This window comes from Myotis myotis, unplaced genomic scaffold (genome assembly GCF_014108235.1).
Source record: "Myotis myotis isolate mMyoMyo1 unplaced genomic scaffold, mMyoMyo1.p scaffold_m19_p_9, whole genome shotgun sequence".
Classification (NCBI taxonomy): Eukaryota; Metazoa; Chordata; class Mammalia; order Chiroptera; family Vespertilionidae; genus Myotis; species Myotis myotis.
Window position 1 is genome coordinate 56,841,090 of NW_023416401.1, and position 23,765 is coordinate 56,864,854.

Consider the following 23,765-nt stretch of genomic DNA (forward strand, 5'->3'; position numbering starts at 1 on the left):
CATTGTATTCCTATGGCATAACTCTGGCTAAAGACTGTCCTTAGGTCTTCCTCTACTTTGGCCCCACGGCTCATTGCTTTGCAACATTTTCCAACATGAAGGAGGAGTGACTAAAGTATAACAAAAATGACCTTCTAACTAAAGAGACTGGGACTTATGCAAATATATATTGTATCTTTTTCAACCTGGTCACTGAGGAAGGTCCTGTGCTGTGCCAACAAGGTGGTCGCCTTTTCACACCACTTGTCTTCTTTAGGAATAGCCTTCAAAGCCTGAGCCCACCTCCCCCTTTTCTCCCCAAAGTTCTCAGAGCTGGCAGATCTTCATCCTCCCAGGGAGAATTTGATTTCTGGAAAGCACCCAACATCATCTGGATCCAAGTGTGGTGAATCAGGTGGGGCCGCAAGCTCAGGAATACCATTTTTGGTCAAATACAAGGTATGATGCTAAGACACCAAGCAGATTTTTGGGGGTGGATCATAAACTGGCCCTGAAATGAATTCCAACGCAGCTTGTGAGAACAGCTTCACTGGAGGAAACCTACAGCCCCAACAGGGCTGTATATACTATGCCATGTAAATAACAAGGTGTAAGAAAGGCCTCTTATTTTTCAGTTGCACCTTATAAACACATTTTTTAAAAATGCCTTCAGAAGCCCCCTCTCTCTCTCCTCTCTTCTCTTTCTCTCTCCCTTCCCTCCCCTCCCCTCCCCTCCCCTCCCCTTCTCTCTCTCTCTCTCTCTCTCTCCCTCCTCCCTCTCTTTCTCTCTCCCTTTCCCCAAGCCCTCCCCCATGCTCATTTTCCTTGCCTCTTTCTCCTAACTCCAAGGGTTCATTTTTTTTCTTTTCCCTCTGTAACTTATTTCCTGATCTCATTTCTTCTGCAGCTCACTTCTTCTAACTCTGTGACTTCCTAAATCAGCGGTTCTCAACCAGTGGGTCGCAACCCCTTTGGGAGTTGAACGACTCTTTCACAGGGGTTGCCTAAGACCATCGGAAAACACATATATAATTACAAATTGTTTTTGTGATTAATCACTATGCTTTAATTATGTTCAATTTGTAACAATGAAATTGGGGGGGTCACCACAACATGAGGAACTGTATTAAAGGGTCGCAGCATTAGGAAGGTTGAGAACCACTGTTCTAAATAAACTTTTGGGGGGGGGGGGGAATGCGTTCAGCCCCAAGCTTTACCCTTAAGGTTGTAACAAGCCTATTTGACTTATCAATACTTAGATTTATTAGTGTTACCAACAACAACACTGTTATATTTGCAGTACAATAAAAACATGGGCCCTAGTTGGTTTGGCTCAATGGATAAAGCCTCGGCCTGCAAACTGATGGGCCTGGGGCTGGATTCTGGTCAAGGGCATATACCTCAACTGCAGGCTTGATCCCTGGCCCTGGTTGGGGCACATGCAGGAGGCAAGTAATTGATGTGTCTCTCTCACATTGATGTTTCTCCCTTCTCTAAAAATCAATGGAAAAATATCCGCAAGTGAGGATTAACAACAACAATAAAAGACATGGGGCCAGAAGTCAGGAATCCTGTGCACAAACCCTGACTCCACCAGCAATTAGCTACACTTTGGGCCCATCTCTTGACCTCCTGTTCTCAGGAGCCAAACAACAGTATCTATTCAAAGCCATAATGCATTTAGTCTTTTTTTTTCTCATGGCAATTAGGCAATATATAACAAGAGCCATAAAAGTGATTATATCCTTTGACTGAATAACTCACTTCCTAGAATTTAAAGTAAGGAAACAATTCAAAGGAAGAAAAAGGCTTCAGGTATAAAAAAGTTCATGGCAGTGCTATTCATAATATTGAAAAACAGGAAGCAATGAAAGTGTCCAACAATTAAAAACCAGTTAACCCAATTAAGGCAGATCATGGCATATTCCCCTTCACTAAAAAGACAAATATAAATGTGTATCAGGTCAGGGGAAAGTCTTTGAAAAATAACATTAACTGAAAAAAGAAAACAAAAATGGTGATGGAAGGAGACTTGACTTGGAATGAACACACAATACAGTTTAAGATGATGTGTTGTGGAACTGTGCACTTGAAACCTATAAATTTTGTTAACCAGTGTCACCCCAATAAAGATATAAAGCATATAAAAACACAAATATGTCCCTCCCAAATAAAAAACTGTATCACAAAAAAAAGAGAAGAAAAAATAAAACAATTATATAAACACTGTGATTGCAACAATGTAGAAACTGTGATTTCTTTGGCTAAAGATCAAAAGAGGCCATAGGAGCCGTAACCGGTTTGGCTCAGTGGATAGAGCGTCGGCCTGCGGACTGAAAGGTCCCAGGTTCGATTCCGGTCAAGGGCATGTACCTTGGTTGCAGGCATAGCTCCACTGGGCAGTGTGCAGGAGGCAGCTGATCGATGTTTCTCTCTCATCGATGTTTCTAACTCTCTCTCTCCCTTCCTCTCTGTAAAAAAATCAATAAAATATATTAAAAAAAAAAAAAAAGAGGCCATAGGAAAATGTAAATAGTTGCTGTTAAAGTTAAGGAATCATTAGTTTTAATTTTTGGAATAATGTTGAAACAATGAATACAATTTACAAGGAAAATTCTGCCCTGGTCAGTATGGCTCAGTTGATTGGAGCCTCATCCTGTATACTGAAAGGTTTTGGGTTCGATTCCCAATCAGGGCACATACCTAGATTGTGTGTTCGATTCCTGGACATATAAGAAGGCAACCAATCGTTCTCTCTCACACCGATGTTTCTCTCTCTCCCTTCCCCTCTAAAATCAATAAGCCTATCCTCCAGTAAGAATTTTAAAAATAATAATTACAAAATTAAAAAAATAAAGGAAAATCCATGCCCTATGTACTTCCTTCACAAGACTTTTACAGGGTTTAATGAAGCACTGTCCAATAAAACTTTCTGCAAAGATGGAAATGTTCTATATTTGTGCTCGTTAATATGGTAGTCACCAGCAACACCAGCCTGCCTGCCAGTATTTCTGGGTTCTCCTTTCCTGATTACAGAAGTCACAAGAGTCCTACTCATTCTTCAGTTCTCAATTAGGAGCATTACCCTCAGGCTTCCTGTGACAGGCTTTGTTCACTCCCCATCACCCCCAACACACCCTGGCCACTGTCACAGCAGTAGCAGTGAAAAGATCATTTTCCAGAGTACACACACACTCATCTCATTCACTTTACAACCAGTCTGGGAGGCCAGGCATTACCAATGAGGATGAGGAAACCAGGGCTTAGAGAGCTTCCATGGCCCTGCCAGGGATTACTTGGCTGAGAAGTGGCAAAGTCAGGATTGAAACTGGCTCACTCCTCCAGACCCTGAACTCTCACCCACTAGATCAGTGATGGCGAACCTTCTGAGCTCGGCGTGTCAGCATTTTGAAAAACCCTAACTTAACTCTGGTGCCGTGTCACATATAGAAATTTTTTGATATTTGCAACCATAGTAAAACAAAGACTTATATTTTTGATATTTATTTTATATATTTAAATGCCATTTAACAAAGAAAAATCAACCAAAAAAATGAGTTCGCGTGTCACCTCTGACACACGTGTCATAGGTTCGCCATCACTGCACTAGATCAATGGTTTTCAAACAGCTGTGGGAACCATTTCCAAAGCTGTAACCAGCACTTCTTTCTTTTTAACTTTATTAGCCAACACTTTAAATAACTGACAATATAGAGGGATCACACCTCAATATAATAAAAGCCTTATATGACAAACCTACAGCCAACATCATACTCAATGGGCAAAAACTAAAACCATTTCGCCTAAGAACAGGAACAAGACAGGGCTGCCCACTTTCACCACTCCTGTTCAACATAGTACAGTAGGTCCTCGGGTTATGTCGGAGATCCGTTCCTACAGCGCGACATAGTACAATTTTCACTGTAAGTCGGAACCCACCTACATCACTCACATGGAGCATGCACACGCAGCAGTAATGAAGTGAAACAGTAAAAAAAAAATTAAAAGATAACAATTCATGACCTTTACTTGTGGTAAATAAATAATAAAAAATATAAAGCACAAATGTACATATGTCGAAATGACGGAACTTTTTTTTTTTAATAAATAAATGGGAGATGGGGACGCTAGCCATAGCGTTCAGACAAGAAGAAATAAAAGGCATCCAAATCGGAAAAGAAGTAAAACTCATTATTCACAGATGACATGATACTGTACATAGAAAACCCTAAAGACTCTATCAAAAAACTACTAGACTTAATAAATGAATTTGGCAATATAGCAGGATACAAAATTAACACCCAGAAATCCATGGCTTTTTCATATACCAACAATGAACTCACAGAGAGAGAAATTAAAAAAACAATCCCATTTACCATTGCAACAAAAAATTAAGATATCTAGGAATAGCCCTAGCCAGCTGGGCTCAGTGGATAGAGCGTCGGCCTGCAGACTGAAGGGTTGCGGGTTTGATTCCGGTCAAGGGCATATGCCTGGGTTGCAGGCTCGACCCCCAGTGGGGGGAGTGCAGGAGGCAGCCGATCAATGATTCTCTCCCATCATTGATGTTTCTATCTGTCTCCCTCTCCCTTCCTCTCTGAAATCAATAAAAACATATTTTTTTAAAAAAAAGATATCTAGGAATAAACTTAACTAAGGAGGTAAAAGACCTGTACTCGGAAAACTATAGGATGTTGAAAAAAAGAGATAGAGGAAGACATAAATGGAAGAATATACCATGTTCATCGACTGGTAGAATCAATATCATTAAAATGTCCATACTTACCCAAAGCAATCTATAGATTCAATGCAATACCCTTAAAATACCAACATTATATGTCACAGAGCTAGAACAAACCCTCCAAAAATTCACATGGAATTAAAAAAGACCCCAAATAGCCAAAGCAATCCTGAGAAAGAAGAACAAACTTGGAGGGATCACAATACCAGATATCAAGCTACATTACAAAGCCACTCTTCTCAAAACTGCCTAGTACTGGCACAAGAACAGGCATATAGACCAATGGAACATAACAGAGAACCCAGAAATCGACCCAAGCCATTATACTCAATTAATATTTGACAACGGAGGCAAGGAAGGATGACAGGAAACCATAAAAATCTTTTTTTTTAAATTTCTTTATTGATTAAGGTATTACATATGTGTCCTTATCCCACCATAACCCCCCCGCCCCGCCCGACCTCCCCAACTCATGCCCTCACCCCCCTGTTGTCTGTGTCTATTAGTTACGCTTATATGCATGCATACAAGTCCTTTGGTTGATCTTTCCCCCTTACCTCCACCCTCCCCTCCCTTCCCTCTGGAGTTTGACAGTCTGATCGATGCTTCTCTGTCTCTGGATCTGTTTTTGTTAATTAGTTTATGTTGTTATATCTGATAAGGGTTTAATCTCCAAAATTTATAGGGAACTCATACAACTTAACAAAAGGAAGATAAACAATCCAATCAAAAAATGGGCAAAGGACCTAAATAAATACTTTTCAAAAGAGGACATACAGAAGGCCAAGACATATGAGAACATACTCAAAGTCACTAATCATCAAGAGATGCAAATCAAAATGACAATAAGGTACCATCACACACTTGTCAGAATGGCTATCATCAACAAATCAACAAACGACAAGTGCTGGAGAGGATGTGGAGAAAAAGGAACCCTTGTGCACTGCTGGCGGGAATGCAGACTGGTGCAGCCACTGTGGAAAACAGTATGGAGTTTCCTCAAAAAATTAAAAATGCAATTCCCATTTGACCCAGTATGGCATTTCCTCAAAAAATTAAAAATGGAACTTTCATTTGACCCAGTGATCCCACTTCTAGGAATATATCCCAAGAAATCAAAAACACCAATCAGAAAGGATATATGCACCCTTATGTTCATAGCAGCACAATTTACAATAGCTAAGATTTGGAAACAGCCTAAGTGCCCATCAGCAGATGAGTGAATTAAAAACTGTGGTACATCTACACAATGGAATACTACGCTGCTGTAAAAAAGAAGGAACTCTTACCATTTGCAACATCATGGATGGAAGTGGAGAGCATTATGCTAAATGAAATAAGCCAGTCGGAGAAAGATAAATATCACGTGATCTCACTCATTTGTGGAATCTAATGAACATAAACTGATGAACAAAAATAGATCCAGAGACATAGAAGCATCGAACAGACCATCCAATCTCAGAGGGAAGGTAGAGGTGGGTGTGGGAATGGGGGGGTGGGAGTGGGGTAAGAGATCAACCAAAGGACTTGTATGTGTGCATATAAGCATAACCCATGGACACAGGCAGTAGGGGGGGTGAGGGCATGTGCTGGAGAGTGAGAATGGCTGGGGAGAAGTCAATGGGGGGGGGGGGAGGGAAGGAAACATATGTAATACTTTAAACAATAAAGAATTTAAATTAAAAATAAATAAATAATAGAAAATATCACATTAGCAAGGGTGAGCATTGTGTCCGGCCTTTTTTTTCAGTCATATCCATCTACATCCAAGTATAGATGTTCTGGGTCAAAATTCAAAACCTATTTCTTTTGTTTTTTTGTAATCCTCACCCAGAGAATATGTTTTCATTGCTTTTTAGAAAGAAAGGGAAAGAGAGGTACATCAATTTGAGAAACATTGATCAGTTGTCTCCGGGGATGGAACCTGCAACCTTTTGGTGTACGTGACCACGCTCCAACCAGCTGAGCCACCTGGCCACAACTCAACATTTACTTCCTATTGTTTGATAAATGCTACACTGAGTCTAAAGTTTTTTACTTGCTACACTATAAGCTCTTGGACAACAGGGACCCTGGGTCCATCTTGAGTTTGTTCCTGGTCCTGACTGAAATATTTGGTAAATAATAAAGCTTCTGCCTGTTTTCCACCTTTAAAACAAGAGCAGATGCCTCAACCAACTGCTTCACTTAACAATGAGGAGGAGCTGAGAGGCATGGGTCTTGCTTAGGCTTTCCCAGTGAATCAGAGCAGAGATGAATATCCTGCAATCTAATCCTGTGGTGCTTAGACTTGCTAAAGAGCAAAGGGGCACCTGATCAGCATGGCTCAGTGGTTGAGCACCGATCCATGAACCTGGGCATGTGCCCTGACCAGGAATTGAACCATGACCTCCTGGTTCGATTCCTGGTCAGGGCACATACCCAGGTCAATGTACAGTGTGGGATTTGCAGGAGGCAGCCCATCAATGATTCTCTCCCATCATTGATGTTTCTCTCTCTCCTCCTCCTCCTCTCTGAAATATATATATATATGAGCAAGGGGGAAATTTCATACCCCTATCAGAATTTAATAAAAAGTGCATACTAATTTATTACCAAACATGGCAAATAATTTCATTACTATACCCCTTGAAGTTCATTTCTGAATGCCAGACACTAGTGGTCAGAGGCATTCATTTCAATATTTATTGAAAACCTACTATGTACATTCTAGTTTTTGCCATGGTGGTTCCATCCAGTTGGTGGCACTCATACATACACACATATAATGTAATGTCAGGATAAGTATTATAAATGTGGGGTGTTCAGGGAAGGGACTCCCTGAGAAGGTGACATTTCAGCAGAAGCAAGAAAGCAAAGGAACAAGTAATTAAAATACCTGTTAGGGAACCCCATGGTGAAGGAACAGCAAGGGATAAGGTCCTGTGGCAGGAATGAATGTGATGATCAAGAACAGTAGAGTAAGCAAACTGTGTAGGGTCAACAGGCCATTAAAAGGACTTTGGTTTTTCTTCTAAGTGAAAGAGAAGTCACTTGAAGATTCTTAGAAATAATAATGATAATGATGATGATGATGATGGCATGATCTGACTCATCTTAAAATGGTCCTTCTGGCTGCTGTGTGGAGAATAGACTGTAGGGAACAAGGAGATCAGTTAGGAGGTAACTATAATAGTCAAACAGTCACACTTGCACAAGGGTGGTGGCAGTGGAGGTGGGAAATTCTCAGGTTATAGATACATTTTGAAGAGAGAGCCAACACGGAGAGAAACCAAGATGGCAGCATAGGTAAACACCGGAAATTGCTACCTCACACAATCACTTCAAAAATACAACTAAAAGACAAAACGGACATCATCCAGAACCACAGGAAGGCTGGCTGAGTGGAAATTCTACAACTAGAAGGAAAGAGAGAAGCACACTGAGACACAGAGGAGATGTGGAAGTAAAGTGCAGAGGTACGGAGGCTCAGGTGGAAAGGGCTGGCAACTGAGGACACGGTTGTCTTTTTCAATTGGGAGGGAGACACACGCTCCCACTCTGAACTCCAGTTCTGGGGACCCAGATTCATACGGGGAGAAACTGGACTGTCTGGCAGCGGGGGAACTTGAGGGCGGCTTTTTCTCAGAGGTGCTTGCAGTGATTACTGGGACACTGAGACCCGGGACCTCTTAGGGTAGGACTGAGGAGCAGTCATAGCTGCTTGCTCCGCCCTGTTGATCCCCACCCACACTGTGCGCAGAGGCCTTTGCATATGAAAGGCCTGGCCCTTTGCAATTTGAAAATTACCTAACAAACTGCAGCTGGGTCAGAGAGACCCAGAACTTCCAAAAGAAGGCCCAAGGCCCCACAGCAGCTTGCATTGCTTCACAGCTGGGCCTCATCTGGGCACCTCCAAACCCCAAACAAAGAAGAGGAATCTGCAGATCTCTCCACAGTTCCTGCTGGGTAGCCTCAGGCAGGGGCTAAATTAGCACCTCCTTAGAGATCCAAGAGCCAGTGTACCCAGTGGTTAGATCCATAAGGGACACACTCAGGGGACAGACACAGTGAGCACCAAAGCCCCACTGAAGCAAGTCTTGCCCCAGAAGGGTGTCTCCAGCACAGAAGTTCTCCCACTGCAGACACAGCTGATTCTCACAGACAATTGGCCTGGAGGTCAATTCCACCCAGTGATACCTACAACAATCAAGGCTTAACTACAAGACTGTGCACAGAGCCCACAAAGGGGTGCACCAAGCGTGTCCACCTCAGGTAATTGGGGAGGCTGAGCCACTGGGCCCTATAGGACACCTAGCCCAGAAAGCCACTCTATCAACACAGAGAAGCATAAAAAATGCGGAGACAAAGAAGCAGGTCACAAATGACAGAAATGGAGGAAAGCAAACTACTGGATATAGAGTTCAAAACCACACTTTTAAGGTTTTTCAAGAATTTTCTAGAAACCACCGATAAATTTAGTGAGACCCTCAAGAAATCTAGTGAGACCCTTGAGGATATGAAAAAGGACCAACTAGAAATTAAGCATACACTGACTGAAATAAAGAATATCATACAGAGATCCAACAGCAGACTAGAAGATTGCAAGAATCAAGTCAAAGATTTAAAATACGAAGAAGCAAAAAACACCCAACCAGAAAAACAAAAAGAATCCAAAAATATGAAGATAATGTAAGGAGCCTCTGGGACAACTTCAAGCATACCAACATCCGAATTATAGGGGTGCCAGAAGAAGAGAGAGAGCAAGATATTGAACACCTATTTGAAGAAATAATGACAGAAAACTTCCCCTACCTGGTGAAAGAAATAGACTTACAAGTCCAGGAAGCGCAGAGAACCCCAAACAAGAGGAATCCAAAGAGGACCACACCAAGACACATCATAATTAAAATGCCAAGGGTTAAAGACAAAGAGAGACTCTTAAAAGCAGCAAGAGAAAAATAGCTAGTTACCTACAAGGGAGTACCCATACGACTGACAACTGATTTCTCAACAGAAACTATGCAGGCCAGAAGGGAGTGGCAAGAAATATTCAAAGTGATGAATACCAAGAACCTACAACCAAGATTACTTTACCCAGCAAAGCTATCATTCAGAATTGAAGGTCAGATAAAGAGCTTCACAGATAAGGAAAAGCTAAAGGAGTTCATCACCACCAAACTAGGATTATATGAAATGCTGAAAGGTATCCTTTAAGAAGAGGAAGAAGAAGAAAAAGGTAAAGATACAAACTATGAACAACAAATACACATCTATCAACAAGTGAATCTAAAGATCAAGTGAATAAATAATCTGATGAACAGAATAAACTGGTGATTATAATAGAATCAGGGGCATAGAAAGGGAGTGGACTGACTATTCTCGGAGGGGGGAAAGGGGTGTGGGGGATGCCGGAAGAGATTGGACAAAAATCGTACACCTATGGATGAGGACATTGGGGGGAGCAGTAAGGGCAGAGGCTGGGGTGGGAACCAGGTGGAAGGGAGCTATGGGGGGGAAAAGAGGAACAACTGTAATCATCTGAACAATAAAGATTTAAGTTAAAAAAAAAAAAAAGAGAGAGAGAGAGCCAACACGATTGCTGAGGTGAAATCTGAGAGAAGTTAAAAATAATCCCTAAAGGTGAAACTATTTTGTATGCTACTATAATAGTGAATACAGGACCTTAAGCATTTGTCAAAACCCATAGAATTCTATAGCACAAAGAGTAAACTTTTGTGAGTGCAAATATTTTTTAAAAATCATTTAGGAGGTCAGGATATCTCAGATGCAGTACAGAATGTGATATTCTGAATCTAAATGTATACAAATGCATTAAAAAAAATTCACTGAAGGGGTGTGTAGAATCAAATACTGACCTCAGTAACTTTGGAAATGAGTCCGTAAGACGAAAGGCAAAAGGAACAATACATGTGCACTGTACTCCAGTCGATTTAAGTTATTCCCACAGGGAATATAGGTTAACAATTCTGAAGCCACTATATATGAATACAGGAATTGAACAATTAAGTAAATGAATGGGAGATGGTGAAAGCTAGGTTTATCACTGTTGAAGTGGGAGGTTACAGATAAGCCAGGAGACTAGAATGATTCGCATGGAATGGATAAGAGTTGCAGGCACAAGTATGAACTCATGTTTAGCTTAATATAGCTATCAGTGGCTACATATAGAAATATTTATAGATACATAAGTATATACAGAGATACACACATATCTCTTGCTCTGTCCACTGAGAGGGCCTAGAAGCATGAGCATCCCAGTAGCAATGAGTACCCCTTGTACCCAGATCTCGGTGTCTAATACCATTCTCCAATAAAAGCAACCAGGACTCCGTGGAGAAATGATTAATTCTAGGACTAAGGCAAAAAACATGCAAGATAACCCTGGAGCAGAAAGTAAGGAAGTGTTCAACAGAACAAAACATTGATTGGGGTATGTCAAAGGGATATAGGAGACAACTGAAAGGGAGTAACTACAGTAGAAAAACTTGACTACTTCAAGCTAGTCATCCAAATTACCATCAACAGTGGTAACTTATATTTGGTAGTATGTGCCCCTGATGTGATGTGATGAGAATGGACTTTATCTCTGTGGCCTTCCTCCCTATAGCTTATAACTCCAATCTAATTGAGCAAATCTGAATAAAGCATAGACTTTAGTTAATAACTTACTAATATTGGTTCATTAATTGTGAAAAATGTACTTTACTAATGTAAGATGTTTAATAGGGGAGTTGGGTGTGGGGCATATGGGAACTCACTGTAGTATCTTTACAATATGTAATTATGTAAATCTAAAATTGCTCTAAAATAAGTTTACTGAAAAAGTCAACATTTCAAAATAAATAACCCCGGAGACGTTTATAGCTCTCCAGACTTAGAAAACTGAAATAAAATCTTCTCTGAGACTGAAAAACCCAGATTCCAAGTGTGTTGGTAGGGGATTCTTGGCTTCTCATGAAGCGATTTTAAAATTCTGTTCTGAGCCGTCAGGCGTTGCTCATGTTACGGGAATTTGCCAGGTTTGTCCCCATTGTGTGATTCTCTCATCATTGATGTTTCTATCTCTCTCTCTCCCTCTCACTTCCTCTCTGAAATCAATTTTAAAAAAATTTTTCTTTTAAAGGCATGCCTCATTTTAAAAAATAAAATAAAATTCTATTTTGAGAAGTCAACTGAAACAGACTAGGGAATAGAAAATCAGTATCATGAGTTAGTCCCTGTCCCATAGCAATGGGCTGCGTATAACCAGACCCATCCCCTTACAACAAATTCCCAAGAATGCTCCAAAGTGGGTTAAAGTTTTGCAAAATGTCATCTCCCAGAGCAGTCAGACTGGAAGCCAGAGGGCTGAAACGGGGGTCCAGGGGCCCTGCAAAATGTAATTAATAAACTAGAATTTGTTGCACCACTTAAAAAGTGTGAGGTTTCACATACTCGTTTCCCAGTTGCTCTGAAAAGAATTCACCCAACACGCAACTGCGCACCTTCACCAACTGCTTAGCATTCACCATCTCATTTAATCCTCAGGTCAAGCGAGGAAGCCAGAGATGGCCCGCGGTTACACACAGCACCACGGGGCCCTCGGGCCTCGAACCCCGGAGCCTGGCTCCACCGGTCGGAGGAAAAGTCCGGTCAGAACCCCGAGGAACGCGGAGTTCTGGCCGGGACGGAGCCAGGCGAGGCCTCCGCCTCCCGGGAACTCAAGTTCCCTCCGCAAGTAACTTCCTAACGGCCCCTGGGAAGTTACTCTGGCCGCGCGCGGAGAGACCGAAACCGGCGGAGCAGAGCCGCCGGGACCGCAGAGCCGCGGGCCCCAGCCTACACCCCGCTCCCGCCGCCGCTGCGACTCCGCCCCGCCCCAAGCCCCGCCGGGCCGCCAGCGGTGCCGCCGCACTCACCTCCCGCGCCGCCGGCGCCTCGCCCCGGAAGTGGTTCTCCGCGACCACGGTTCCCGGAAGTGACGCGCCTAGCAACCAGCGGGCTCAGCTCCGCCCGCGTTGCTAAGGCTGGTGGTTTGTTAGACTTTTGTCCCGACTCCGTGGGTTTGAGCCAGAGGGAAAGGCCTGGGGAAGCAAGATCGAGACCCCGCCCCGCCTCGCTTCTCCAAATCTGTCACTCAGCCCATGTCAGCAAACGTTTATAGATGTTTATTGAAGAAGCCTTAATTCTGTGCCAGGCCCTGCGCTAGGAGCCTACAATGCAGAGGGGAGACAAACAAGCACGTTCTTATCATTCTAACAGAACCAAATTATTAGAATGCGTTCAGAACATTCACGGAGCACCAACTCTATGCCTTGTGCTGGTTACCGGGGCTACAGTGCTGAAGAGAACAGGTGCAATCTCTACCTTCATGGACCTGACATTCTGGTGGAGGGAGATAGACTAAAATAATTAAACGAACATGTAATCATACAATGTGATAAGTATTTGAAAGCCAACGAATAGGATTCTGTGACTGAGTATGGGTAAATAGGGGGAAAGGAGATCTAGTTTAGTGTGTGGTAACCAGCCTCCAGCATGGACCCCCATGATTCATGATTCCTAGTATTCATGCCCTTGTGTAGTCCCCTCCAACAATGAATAGAGCAGACCAGTATAACCAATAGGATGTGGTGGATATCATGCAGCATGAATTCCAAGATTAACACATAAAAGACATTGCTCTTCCTCTTTGCTCTCTTTTGATCACTCACGGGGAATCCATGTTGTGAAGACAAGCAAGCAGCCCTAGAAAGAGGCTCCCATGGGCCATAAATGAAGCCTCCTGCAAACAACCAACTCTAACTTGCCAGCCATGTGTGTATGCGGGACCTTAGGAGTGGATCCTCCAGCCCCAGTGAAACCTTCAGACGACTTGCCAAAATCATAAAATATAACCTCATGAGAGGCATTGAGCCAGAAACACTCAGCAAAGTCATACTTGAATTCCTGTGTCAGAGAAATTGTGAAATAAAAAATGCTGCTATTTTAAGCTCCTAAATTTCAGAGTCATTTGTTGTGCAGCATAGATAACTACTTCATAGAAGATCAAGGAGGAGAGGGGTTGGATGCTGACGATTCAAAAAAGAATTAAGACCTAATCACATGCCCTAGCTGGTTTGGCTCAGTGGATAGAGCGGTCCCCTGAGGACCAAGGGGTCGCAGGCTCGATTCCAGTCAAGGGCATGCACCTTGGTTGCAGGCTTCTACCCGGCCTGGGCCCTGGTCAGGGCTAGTGCAGGAGGCAACCAATTGGTGTGTTTCTCTCACATCGATGTTTCTCTGTCTTTCCCTCTCTTCCACTCTCCCTAAAAATCAATGGAAAAATATCCTCCAGTGAGGATTAACAACAAAAGAGACCTAATCTTACCCTAAAAGAGCTCACTCTCTCTTGGAGGATACAGACAGAAATTATTATAATTCACTCAACATCCGCTAATCCCATACTGTGTGAGGTTGGTATGGAGGATCCATTCATTCATTCATTCAACAAATATTTATGGAGTTTCATTTCTTGATCACGTGCTATGGAACTGAGAAGACAATGATGAGTAGGTGAGTCCCCACCCTCACCGTGCTTACAGACTAGGAGTTAATGTCTGACAGCTCCATTAATCAATCACACAGAGAAATATGTTCAAATGAACCATGAGGTGGGGGAGAGGAAATCATGAGAATAAATGACATGGGAGATACCATCAAGAGAGTGTAATCAGGAAAGGCCTCCTGTGGAGGTGACATGTAAGCTAAGAAATGAAGACTGAGTAGGAGTTTTCCAGGCAAAGAGAAGAGCATGGTGGAGGTGGGAAGGCCGTGGGAAAGGCTTGGAGCATAAGAAGGCCTGAAAGGTACAGATATTTAGTACAAGACTTGCTACTGCCCAAAAGTGGTTAACTGTGGGGTGTAGGTGAGGAGGGTCATAGGAGATAGTGATGTTTTATGTGTTGAATTGTGTCCCCAAAAAAGGATAAGTTGGAGTCCCAATCCCAGTACCTCAGAATGTGATCATATGTAAATAGGGAACTTACAGAGGCAATCAAGTTAAAATGAGGTCACTGGGGTGGATCCTAATCCAATATAATTGGTGTCCTTAATAAAGAAGAGAATTTGGTCACAGATACACATGTAGAGAGAATGTAATATGAAAATGGAGACAGAGATCAGGGTGATGATTCTACAAACTAAGGAATGCCAAAGATTGCCAGCAAACCACCACAAGCTAGGGGAAAGCCATGGAACAGAGTCTTCCTCACATCCCTCAGAAGGTGCTGGCACACGCCTTCATTTCAGACTCCTGGCCTCCAGAACTGTGAGAAAATAAGTATCTGTTGTGTAAGCCACCTACTTTGTGTTACTGCAGCCCTAGCAAACTAATACAGATGTGCAGGTGCTTTGAAAACTGTTACTCTCCGTATCCAAATGCGAAAGATCTTCAGTGCGGCTGCTGCAGGCACAGCTACTTTCTCAAGCTTCTGAAGGGTTCCAGCTGAGTCTTGCTCATCTCTGAGCTATGCATGGCTCCATTAGCACCACAGCACAATGGAGAGCTTTGTGGAATGCTTGTTCCTATCCATCATACCTACTTGAGGCACACTGTTTGTCCTATGAAAGAGAAAAAATTGAAAAAGACATGGTCTCTGCTCTGAAAAAAATTCTAAACTAGATTAACACATGATGAGGTTACCCAGTTTGCAATTATTAATTATAGCTGCCATTTATTGAATAATCACTAGGAGCCAAGCACTTTACATATGTTAATAGTTTCCCCACAGCCATCCGATATTGCAGGTATTATTATTCCCATTTACAAGTGAAGAAACCTAGGGCTGGAGAAGGTAAGCAACTTCCCCAAGGCCTCACAGAAGCTGTGGCTGTAACCATTGCACTCCCCAGCCAACTGGTGGAAGTCAGATGAGCAATTCAGGCATGAGTGCTCTAGGAAGAGGGAAAGATCAGCAAGGACTGAGGTATCTGGGAAGGCTTCATGAGGGAGGTGGCTTGATGTGGTTCCCAGATGACGAGTGGGATTTGAATATGAAAAAGGAAAGTAGAGTAGAAAGACTTGTTTTTCCACCTCTGAGCCTTTGCCTTCCTCAGTCTCTTTGCCTGGAATGCTCTTCTCTCCTGGATCTTCACAAGAAAGGCTGTTCTCATCCCTCAGAACTTAGCTCAAATACCTTTTCAGGAAGAGCTTCCTTTATCACCCTTTCTAGCTGATTATTATTTTTTTATTTTTTAAATATATTTTATTGATTTTACACAGAGAGGAAGGGAGAGGGATAGAGAGCCAGAAACATCGATGAGAGAGAAACATCGATCATCTGCCTCCTGCACACCCCCTACTGAGTATGTGCCCACAACCAAGGTACATGCACTTGACCAGAATTGAACCGGGGGCCCTTGCGTCCGGGCTGATTATTATTTTTTTAAAGATAGATCCATCCCATACGCTCTTCTACCCCAGGCCTACTTTCACCAATAGCATACCATGGAAGTCAGTCACCATGTAACAAGTGTGACTAGCCTGAGATCACTGAGCTGTGAGAAGCCCAAAGCACATGGGAGGAAGAGAATTCAAGAAGCAGTAGACATCTGATCTGGGAGTGAAAAAGCCATCTTGGGCAAGTGAAGAGATGCACAGGTGTGTGATAAAGATGATATACTGTTAATTGGAGAATCTGGGTGGTAGGTATAGTGTTTCCTGTACAATTCTATCAAATTTTTTATATATTTGAAAATTTTCACTACAAAATTTGGGGCAAAATATAAACCATCTTGGAAGTGGATTCTCCAGCCTCAGGCACCTCAGCAAACACCACATGGAGTAGAGATAAACCTCCCACCCCAGCCTTTCCCAAATTCCTGACTCACAGAATCACAAGCTAAGTAAAAGTGCTATAAGACTAAGTTTTGGGGTTCAGGTTACAGAAACTCACTATATATACTTACTTCCTTTCACAGCTTCCTGCCCATTTATTTCATCACATCTATAATTATCTTGTTTCCTTACTTATTTATCATCAGTCTCTCTCCCAGTAGAATGTAATCTTCATCGCCTTTGTCCTAATACTTAGCACACTGCCTGGTACATGTAGGTACAATAACTGTTGCGTGTCCCATCAAACTGGGACCAGGAGATGGGGCCCTTCAGAGGAGTACTGAAAGAGAATATGGACTTCATAAAGTGGTGAGAAAGCTGGTTTTGATCAGTTGGGCTGCCCAACATCTGAGTCCCCATTTGTGGGAACCCCAAGAAGCAGGAAGAGGCAGCCCCCTTGCCCACTGTGGAAGTTGGATGGATAGACACACCCTCTCTTCAATCCCTGCTAGAGGATGGATGCTGAGCGTCATCAGAAACCCCCACCCCAGACTCTGAATCTGGAAGCCGGAATGCCAGCTGCAAGGTTCGGTCAGAAACTGTGGTGAGCCCAGAGTCTGGGGCCTTGTTCAGAGCAGGTGGTTCTCAGGGCAGGATCTTGGCCACATCTCATCTTGGGTGGTTCCATCAACCCCTTCTCTGCCTTAGGTTCAGCTCTGGGGTGAAACAAAGAATGCTGGACCAACACAAGGGGCTGACTTCCTCCAGGCAATAGGGACACTTCTACATGCCCAAAAGGCCAGGGACACATTCCTCCTGGAGCCAGCAGAGCCCAAACAGCAATGGAGACTCATCATATTCTGGACTCTTTCTCTGGGCCTCCAGGAACCTCACAGCAGATAAACAACTTTGATTCTTCAAGGCCTGTTCTTCTCTTGCTTTCTAAAGATGTGGACTCAGGGTTGGATTCCATTGTCAGGGGTCTATAAACACACAGTGCCCATTCTGCTACAAAGGAGGAAAGGTTCACATTTCAACACTGGGCTCATTAGAAAGGTCATCAAACAGAATTTTCATCAGGAATTAGATTACATGTCAACACCACAGAGGGTCTGACCTTCTCAGGAAAATCCAAATGCCCTAACTGTTCTTAAGACCCAAAGTCTCCCAGAGTTCTAAAACCTGAAAAGCTTTATTCAGCAGACATTCATTGAACGCCTACTGTATATCAGGTACCTACTGGAGACAAGATCTTAGACCTTGGTGGGAGAGACACATAAAAACAAACTAATACAATAGGATATTATATTACAGAAGAAGTTCTACAAAGGAAGTGTGTGCAGAGTGACATAAGAACACAGGAGGAGCATCAGGCTCTGCCTTTGGCAATCACGGAGGCCTTCCAGAGTAGGTGATATTCAATCTCCAGGAGGAGATTACAACAGAAGCAAAGACCCAGGCCAGGGCTTTCCCTTTCAGTTCCTCCTGAGGAGAAAGTCCAGAACTTTATCTCTGAAACGCTTCAGTCGTGGAAACAGCACAGACTTTATACGTATCCAGCATGTGGATGCTATTAATTACCTCCACGTTTATTAAGTGCCCCATTAAACTTGACTCTAACTAACAGTGCAGTTTGCTCCCTGGGTTAAATCCACACTAAATATTCAATTACACACAGCACAAGCAGAGTCATATTTGGCAGGGATTAGCTCACTTGTCTTGTGAAGGCACTTTTCCAGCTGAATAATAATGGTGCCTTTTAACTGGGTGGTATCTTCCTCCTGAGGGAGTTTAAGCCGGACCATCTCCCCAGAGGGAGACAGAAGCTAGGTGTCATCATCTCCATTTTGTAGTTGAATGAACTCAGTAAAGAGTTCTGGCCACATAAGTGGCCCTAGCCACATAAGCTGGAATCTTACTCCTGCTTCAGGGCCCAGCTCAAATTGCCTCCTCTTTGAAGATTTTACGGTTCCCCCATCAGAATTTCCCACAGTACATGACAGTGAAAGAAGCTAAGGGAAATGGCTGAGCCCTCATTGTGATAGATTCCCGACCTGCATTCTTGTATCCCAACCCAGTACCTCAGAATGTGATCATATGGAAATAGGGTCTTTCAGGGCCCTGTGATAGATTCCATCCTCCCAACAACCCTGAGGGAGCGTTTCCATTTCACAGCTAAGGAAACTGAGGCATGGAGAATTTGAGTGCTGGGCCTTGGATTACACAACTAATAAGTGTTAGAGTCAGGATTCAAAACCAGGCCTCCAAGCCCATTTTCTTAACCACACACACTTTTGGCCCATTCATTCAGTGAACAAGTATCTACTGCGCACCTAATGACCAGTAGACAGCTTCAGACCATACCAGGTTACAACTCTCCAGGTTACTCAGTACTTGCTAGGAAAATAGTATTTGTTAGGGATGCAGTAGTTGGGAAAACATGGTCCCTGCCCTAACATATTATCATCTAGCAGGGCAGGCAGATATAAAATATTTCCACAATTGCCTGCTTGGCATGGCTCAGTGGTTGAGAATTGACCTATAAACCAGGAGGTCACAGTTCAATTCCCAGTCAGGACATATGCCTAGGTTGGGGGCTCAGTCCCCAGGGTGGGGTATGCAGGAGGCAGCTGCTCAATGATTCTCTCTCATCATTGATGTTTCTAACTCTCTCTCTCTCCCCCTTTCTCTCTGAAATCAATAAAAATATATTAAAATATTTCCACAATTATTTAATTACATGTCAGGCAATGTTAGCAGAATTTAACTGAACTAGATAAGATATTAGTAGGGAGAGAGATGAAATCAGGTCTCTAAATGGCCCTTTCTTTTCTGTAATTCAGAGGTCAGTCAACTCTCCCTTTTTTTTAGATTTTGTAGCAATGTCTATGGATGCCAACATCTCTTTGGAAATTGGCACATATCACTTCCCTCTCTGAATCACAGCTTTCTCAGCTGTAAAATGGGAATGAAAATAGCAAAAGATGAAGCAACCCAAATATCCATCAACAGGAACTGCTTAAATAAATAATGGCAAATCTACACCATGGAATATGCAACTATGAGAAAGCATGAGACAACTCTAAATGCTGGAGAAAGGTTGCTAAGACATATTGAGTGAAAGGACAATGTACAGAGTGTTGGGTATGGAATGCTGCCAATTGTGTAAATAAAAAAGGAGAAAAGATTTAAGAGAACCAAGATGGTAGCATAGATAAATACCAGTAATCGCCGCCTCCCACAACCACATCAAAATTACAACTAAAATACAGAACAACCATCATTCAGAACCACCTGAAATCTAGCTGAATGGAAGTCCTACAAGTAGAGAAGTAAAGAAGAAACCACATGGAGACTGGTAGGAGAGGTGAAGGTTCAAAATGGGCTGGTTCGACACCCACATGTGGCATTTTTTTAATTGGGAGGGATATCTCCAAGGCCTCCCATGAAAAGCAGGGGGTCCCAGACCCCCAGACCATGGTTCCAGAGCTGGGAAGAGAAGTCCCCATAACTTTAGGCTGCAAAAACTATTGGGGATTGTGGCTGAGTGACATGGAGGCTGCAGGAGTCCCAGGTGTTCCTCTTAAAGGGCCCACACACAAACTTACATGGTTCTTGATTCCGCTGAGCTCCAGCACTAGGTGACAGATTTGGGAGAATCCAGGGACATATGTGGAGGAGCTGGACTGTCTGGCATTGGGGCAGGACCTCAGGTGCGGCTTTCTCCCAGATATAGGTGCTCACAGGGGTCACTGTTTCTGTGCTGGGACCTCCCTCATTGCAGAACTGACTGGAAGCCATATCTGAGGTTCCATCAGCGTGGCCCACACTGTTCACTCCACCCTGGTGATTCCCTGAGACCCTGTCCCATCCAATTTGCAGCCCCCTCCAATCTGTGTGCAGCCGCTTTTCCATATGAATGGCCTGTCCTTGCTCAGACTTCAGACTCTGCTAAAACCTCTTAAACAAGCAGCAGCTGGAGTCAGTGTTCCCTAAATCTATCAATAAAAGGCCCAAGACCCAGCACTAACACCAGCCTGCCTTGCCTCACAGCTGGGCCTTGCCTGGGCACCTCCTAGCCCAATATAAATAGTAGCCAACTGCAGATCTCTCTGTAGTTCCTACTGGGTGGCCCCAGGCTGTGACTGACTTTGCACCTCCCAGGAGGCCCCAGAGCCAATGACCCAGTAGACAGCTTCAGACCATACCAGGTTACAACTCTACACATCCATAAACAACACACTCAAGGGGCAGACTCAGTGAGCACCAAAGCCCCACTGAAGCAAATCCTGCTCCATGGGGGTGTCTCCTACATAGCAGCTCTTCCATTGTAGACGCAGCTGGTCCTCACAGCCAACTGGCCTGTAGGCCAATTCCTCCCAGTGACACCAGTCAAGGCTCAACTACAACAAGACTGTGCATACAGCCCACACAGGAGTGCACCTGCAGTGCCTTTGGGTTCAAAAAAGACGAACCCAAAGAAGCCAACATCAAGACATATCATAATTAAAATGCCAAGGGTTAAAGACAAAGAGAGAATCTTAAAAGCAGTAAGAGAAAAGCAGTTAGTTGCCTACAAGGGAGTGCCCATACGACTGTCAGCTGATTTCTCAACAGAAACTTTGCAGGCCAGAAGGGAGTGGCAAGAAATATTCCAAGTGATGAATAGCAAGAACCTACAACCAAGATTATTTTAACCAGCAATGCTATCATTCAGAATTGAAGGTCAGATAAAGAGCTTCACAGATAAGAAAAAGCTAAAGGAGTTCACCACCAAACCAGTACTACATGAAATGTTGAAGGATATTCTCAAAGAAGAAGGGGGGGAGGGGGAGGAGGAAAAGATAAAACTATGAACAATAAAATGGCAATAAATCCATATGTATCAACAATTGAATCTAAAAATCAAAATAAACAAACAAGAAATCTAATGAACAAAATAAACTGATGAATAAAATAGAATCAGAGGCATGGAAACACAAGACAGACTGACAAATCTCAGAGGGAAGGGGGTGAGGGAGTGGAAAGAAATTAACCAAATAGCTTACGTATATGCATATATGCATTACCTATGGACACAAACAAAAATACGGTAGTGAAGGCCTAGGGTGGAGTGGGAACTAGGTGAAGGGGGACAGTGGGAGGAAAAAAAAGAGACATCAGTAAAACTCTCAACAATAAATATTTTAAAACATTTTTAAAAGGAGAAAGGACATAAAGGAACATGCTTATATATGCCTGGGCTATCTCAGGAAAGATGCACATGAAATAGGTAATAGAATACCCCCCTCCCGGAGGGTCCTAAACACTGAGGGTCATAGGGAGACTTACTCTTAATGTGTGCCGTATTGTACCTTTTGAATTTTGCACCCTGTGTGTGTACCTTCTTGAAAGATAAGTCAATTAGTTCAAGAAAATTTTAACACAACATTTGATGAGGATAGAAATGCAGTCAAACAGACCTGCTCACATCCACCCACCTCGTGGTGTTATTGTTAGTTTCAAAGAAGAGGCCAGATTTGGCAGCACATGGAAAATCTAAAACAATGAGAACACATGTTGCTCTTAATGAGACACAGGAGGAATAAGAGCCAGAGAAGAAAAGAGGAAAAAGGAAGAGAAAAAGAGAAGAAAGACAAGAGGCCATGCATAGTTAGAATGACCGGCAGAGAGAAAATCCTCAATTACTTTAGTGCCACTGAGACCCCAAGGCAATTGTGTTACCTGCTTTTTTTCTAGGCAGCTGTCCAGTTGCCATGGTAATGCAATCGCCTGCGATAAGCTTATTTATGATCCTGAAAACATTAGAAAAGAAAAAAAAAAAACAGCAAGCTGCTGATAGGCAGTAACGAACTGAGAAGGTGCTAGTGCAGTGATGGCGAACCTATGACATGCATGTCAGAGGTGACACGCGAACTCATTTTTTTGGTTGATTTTTCTTTGTCAAATGGCATTTAAATATATAAAACAAATATCAAAAATATAAGTCTTTGTTTTACTATGGTTGCAAATATCAAAAAATTTCTATATGTGACACGGCACCAGAGTTAAGTTAGGGTTTTTCAAAATGCTGACACGCCGAGCTCAAAAGGTTCACCATCACTGTGCTAGTGAGTGTGAGAGGAGGCACCAGGGTGACCTTCCTGGAGCTTGAGATGGCCTCTTAAAAACTGGATCCGCCTAGAGCTGAGGGTTGCAAACCTGAGCATGTATCCAGTCACTTGGAGTGCTAGTTAAAACACAGATGGCTGTGCCCATCCCAGAGATTCTGGTTCAATAGGTCTGAGGTGCAGCATTTCTTAAAATTTCCCAGGATTTGTGGATACTGCAATTGGGGACCATATTTGGAGAGCCACCATCACAAATTATCTCTAAAGTCCTCTCCAAATCTGGATTCTGTGAGCTGTGAGCTTCAGATTCCACTTTCCCTGAGCACATCCATTCCCTCCATCAGCTCCTCTGTTAATTAAGCAACTACAACATCCTGACAGAGGGCCAAACATGAGTTCTAAGGTAGCCCAAAGCACCAGCTGGGCCAAGGGCTTAGAGGGCAGCTTCCAAGGTAGAGGCCAGTGCCTCAGAGAAGCAACTGCAGGAGAAGATTGGCCAGCATCCCAGCTGTCTTTGCCAGAAATCTCTTGTGGGGCCAATTAACTGGGTGTGATGACCAACAGGTGCTACTGAGCCAGAAAAAGACAGCTGCTAGTCAAGACTGGCAGAGCTGGCTGGGAAGGATTTGAAAATGACAGAAGGCAAATCTTCAGGCACTATAATTTACTGCAGCGGGATCCTGATTCCCCACAGAAATGGAGGCAGGCAGGCACATCTGAACGTCCAACCCCATCCAATACACACTGCCTGCTGAGTGAGAAAGCTCGGAACTAGGGTAGAATGCAACATTAATAACAAGCCTCTCCAAATTCAGGATTTCTTGTACTTTCAACAAATATTTGTAAGCGCTCTAACTATCTACCAGACACTATGCTAGGTGGTGCACACATGGGGCAGTGAACAAGAGTGGCCTGCTCTCATAGAACCCGTGTTTAAGTGAAAGGAGACAGACATTACTCAAAGAGTCATACAGTTTAATTGTTCTGTGGTTATGTAAGTGAATGATCTTGTTCTTTGGAAACAATGGTTAAGTATTTAGGGGTAAAGGAGCAAGATGTCTGCAACTTGCTCTGGCCAGTGTGCTCAGTGGTTAGAGTGCTGGCCCTCACACTGAAGGGTTGCAGGTTTGATTTC

General features: G+C 43.2%; 1 protein-coding gene across 4 annotated transcripts in view; it reads right to left on the reverse strand.

Annotated features, from left to right (window-relative positions):
- MANBAL (mannosidase beta like) overlaps positions 1 to 12,726 on the reverse strand; it is a 31,845-nt gene extending 19,119 nt beyond the window's left edge. The window contains exon 1 of one of the 4 annotated variants that reach the window (XM_036322982.1): positions 12,622 to 12,726. Coding sequence is in view for 1 of the 4 variants with exons in the window: in XM_036322981.1 (XP_036178874.1) it covers positions 7,599 to 7,615 (17 nt within the window). In the remaining 3 variants the exon portion in view is untranslated. Of the gene's footprint in view, positions 1 to 7,598; positions 7,854 to 12,207; positions 12,516 to 12,621 lie in introns of those variants that run through there. The other 3 variants (XM_036322983.1, XM_036322984.1, XM_036322981.1) reach the window with 3 other exon arrangements.
- Positions 12,727 to 23,765: the final 11,039 nt, after the last annotated feature.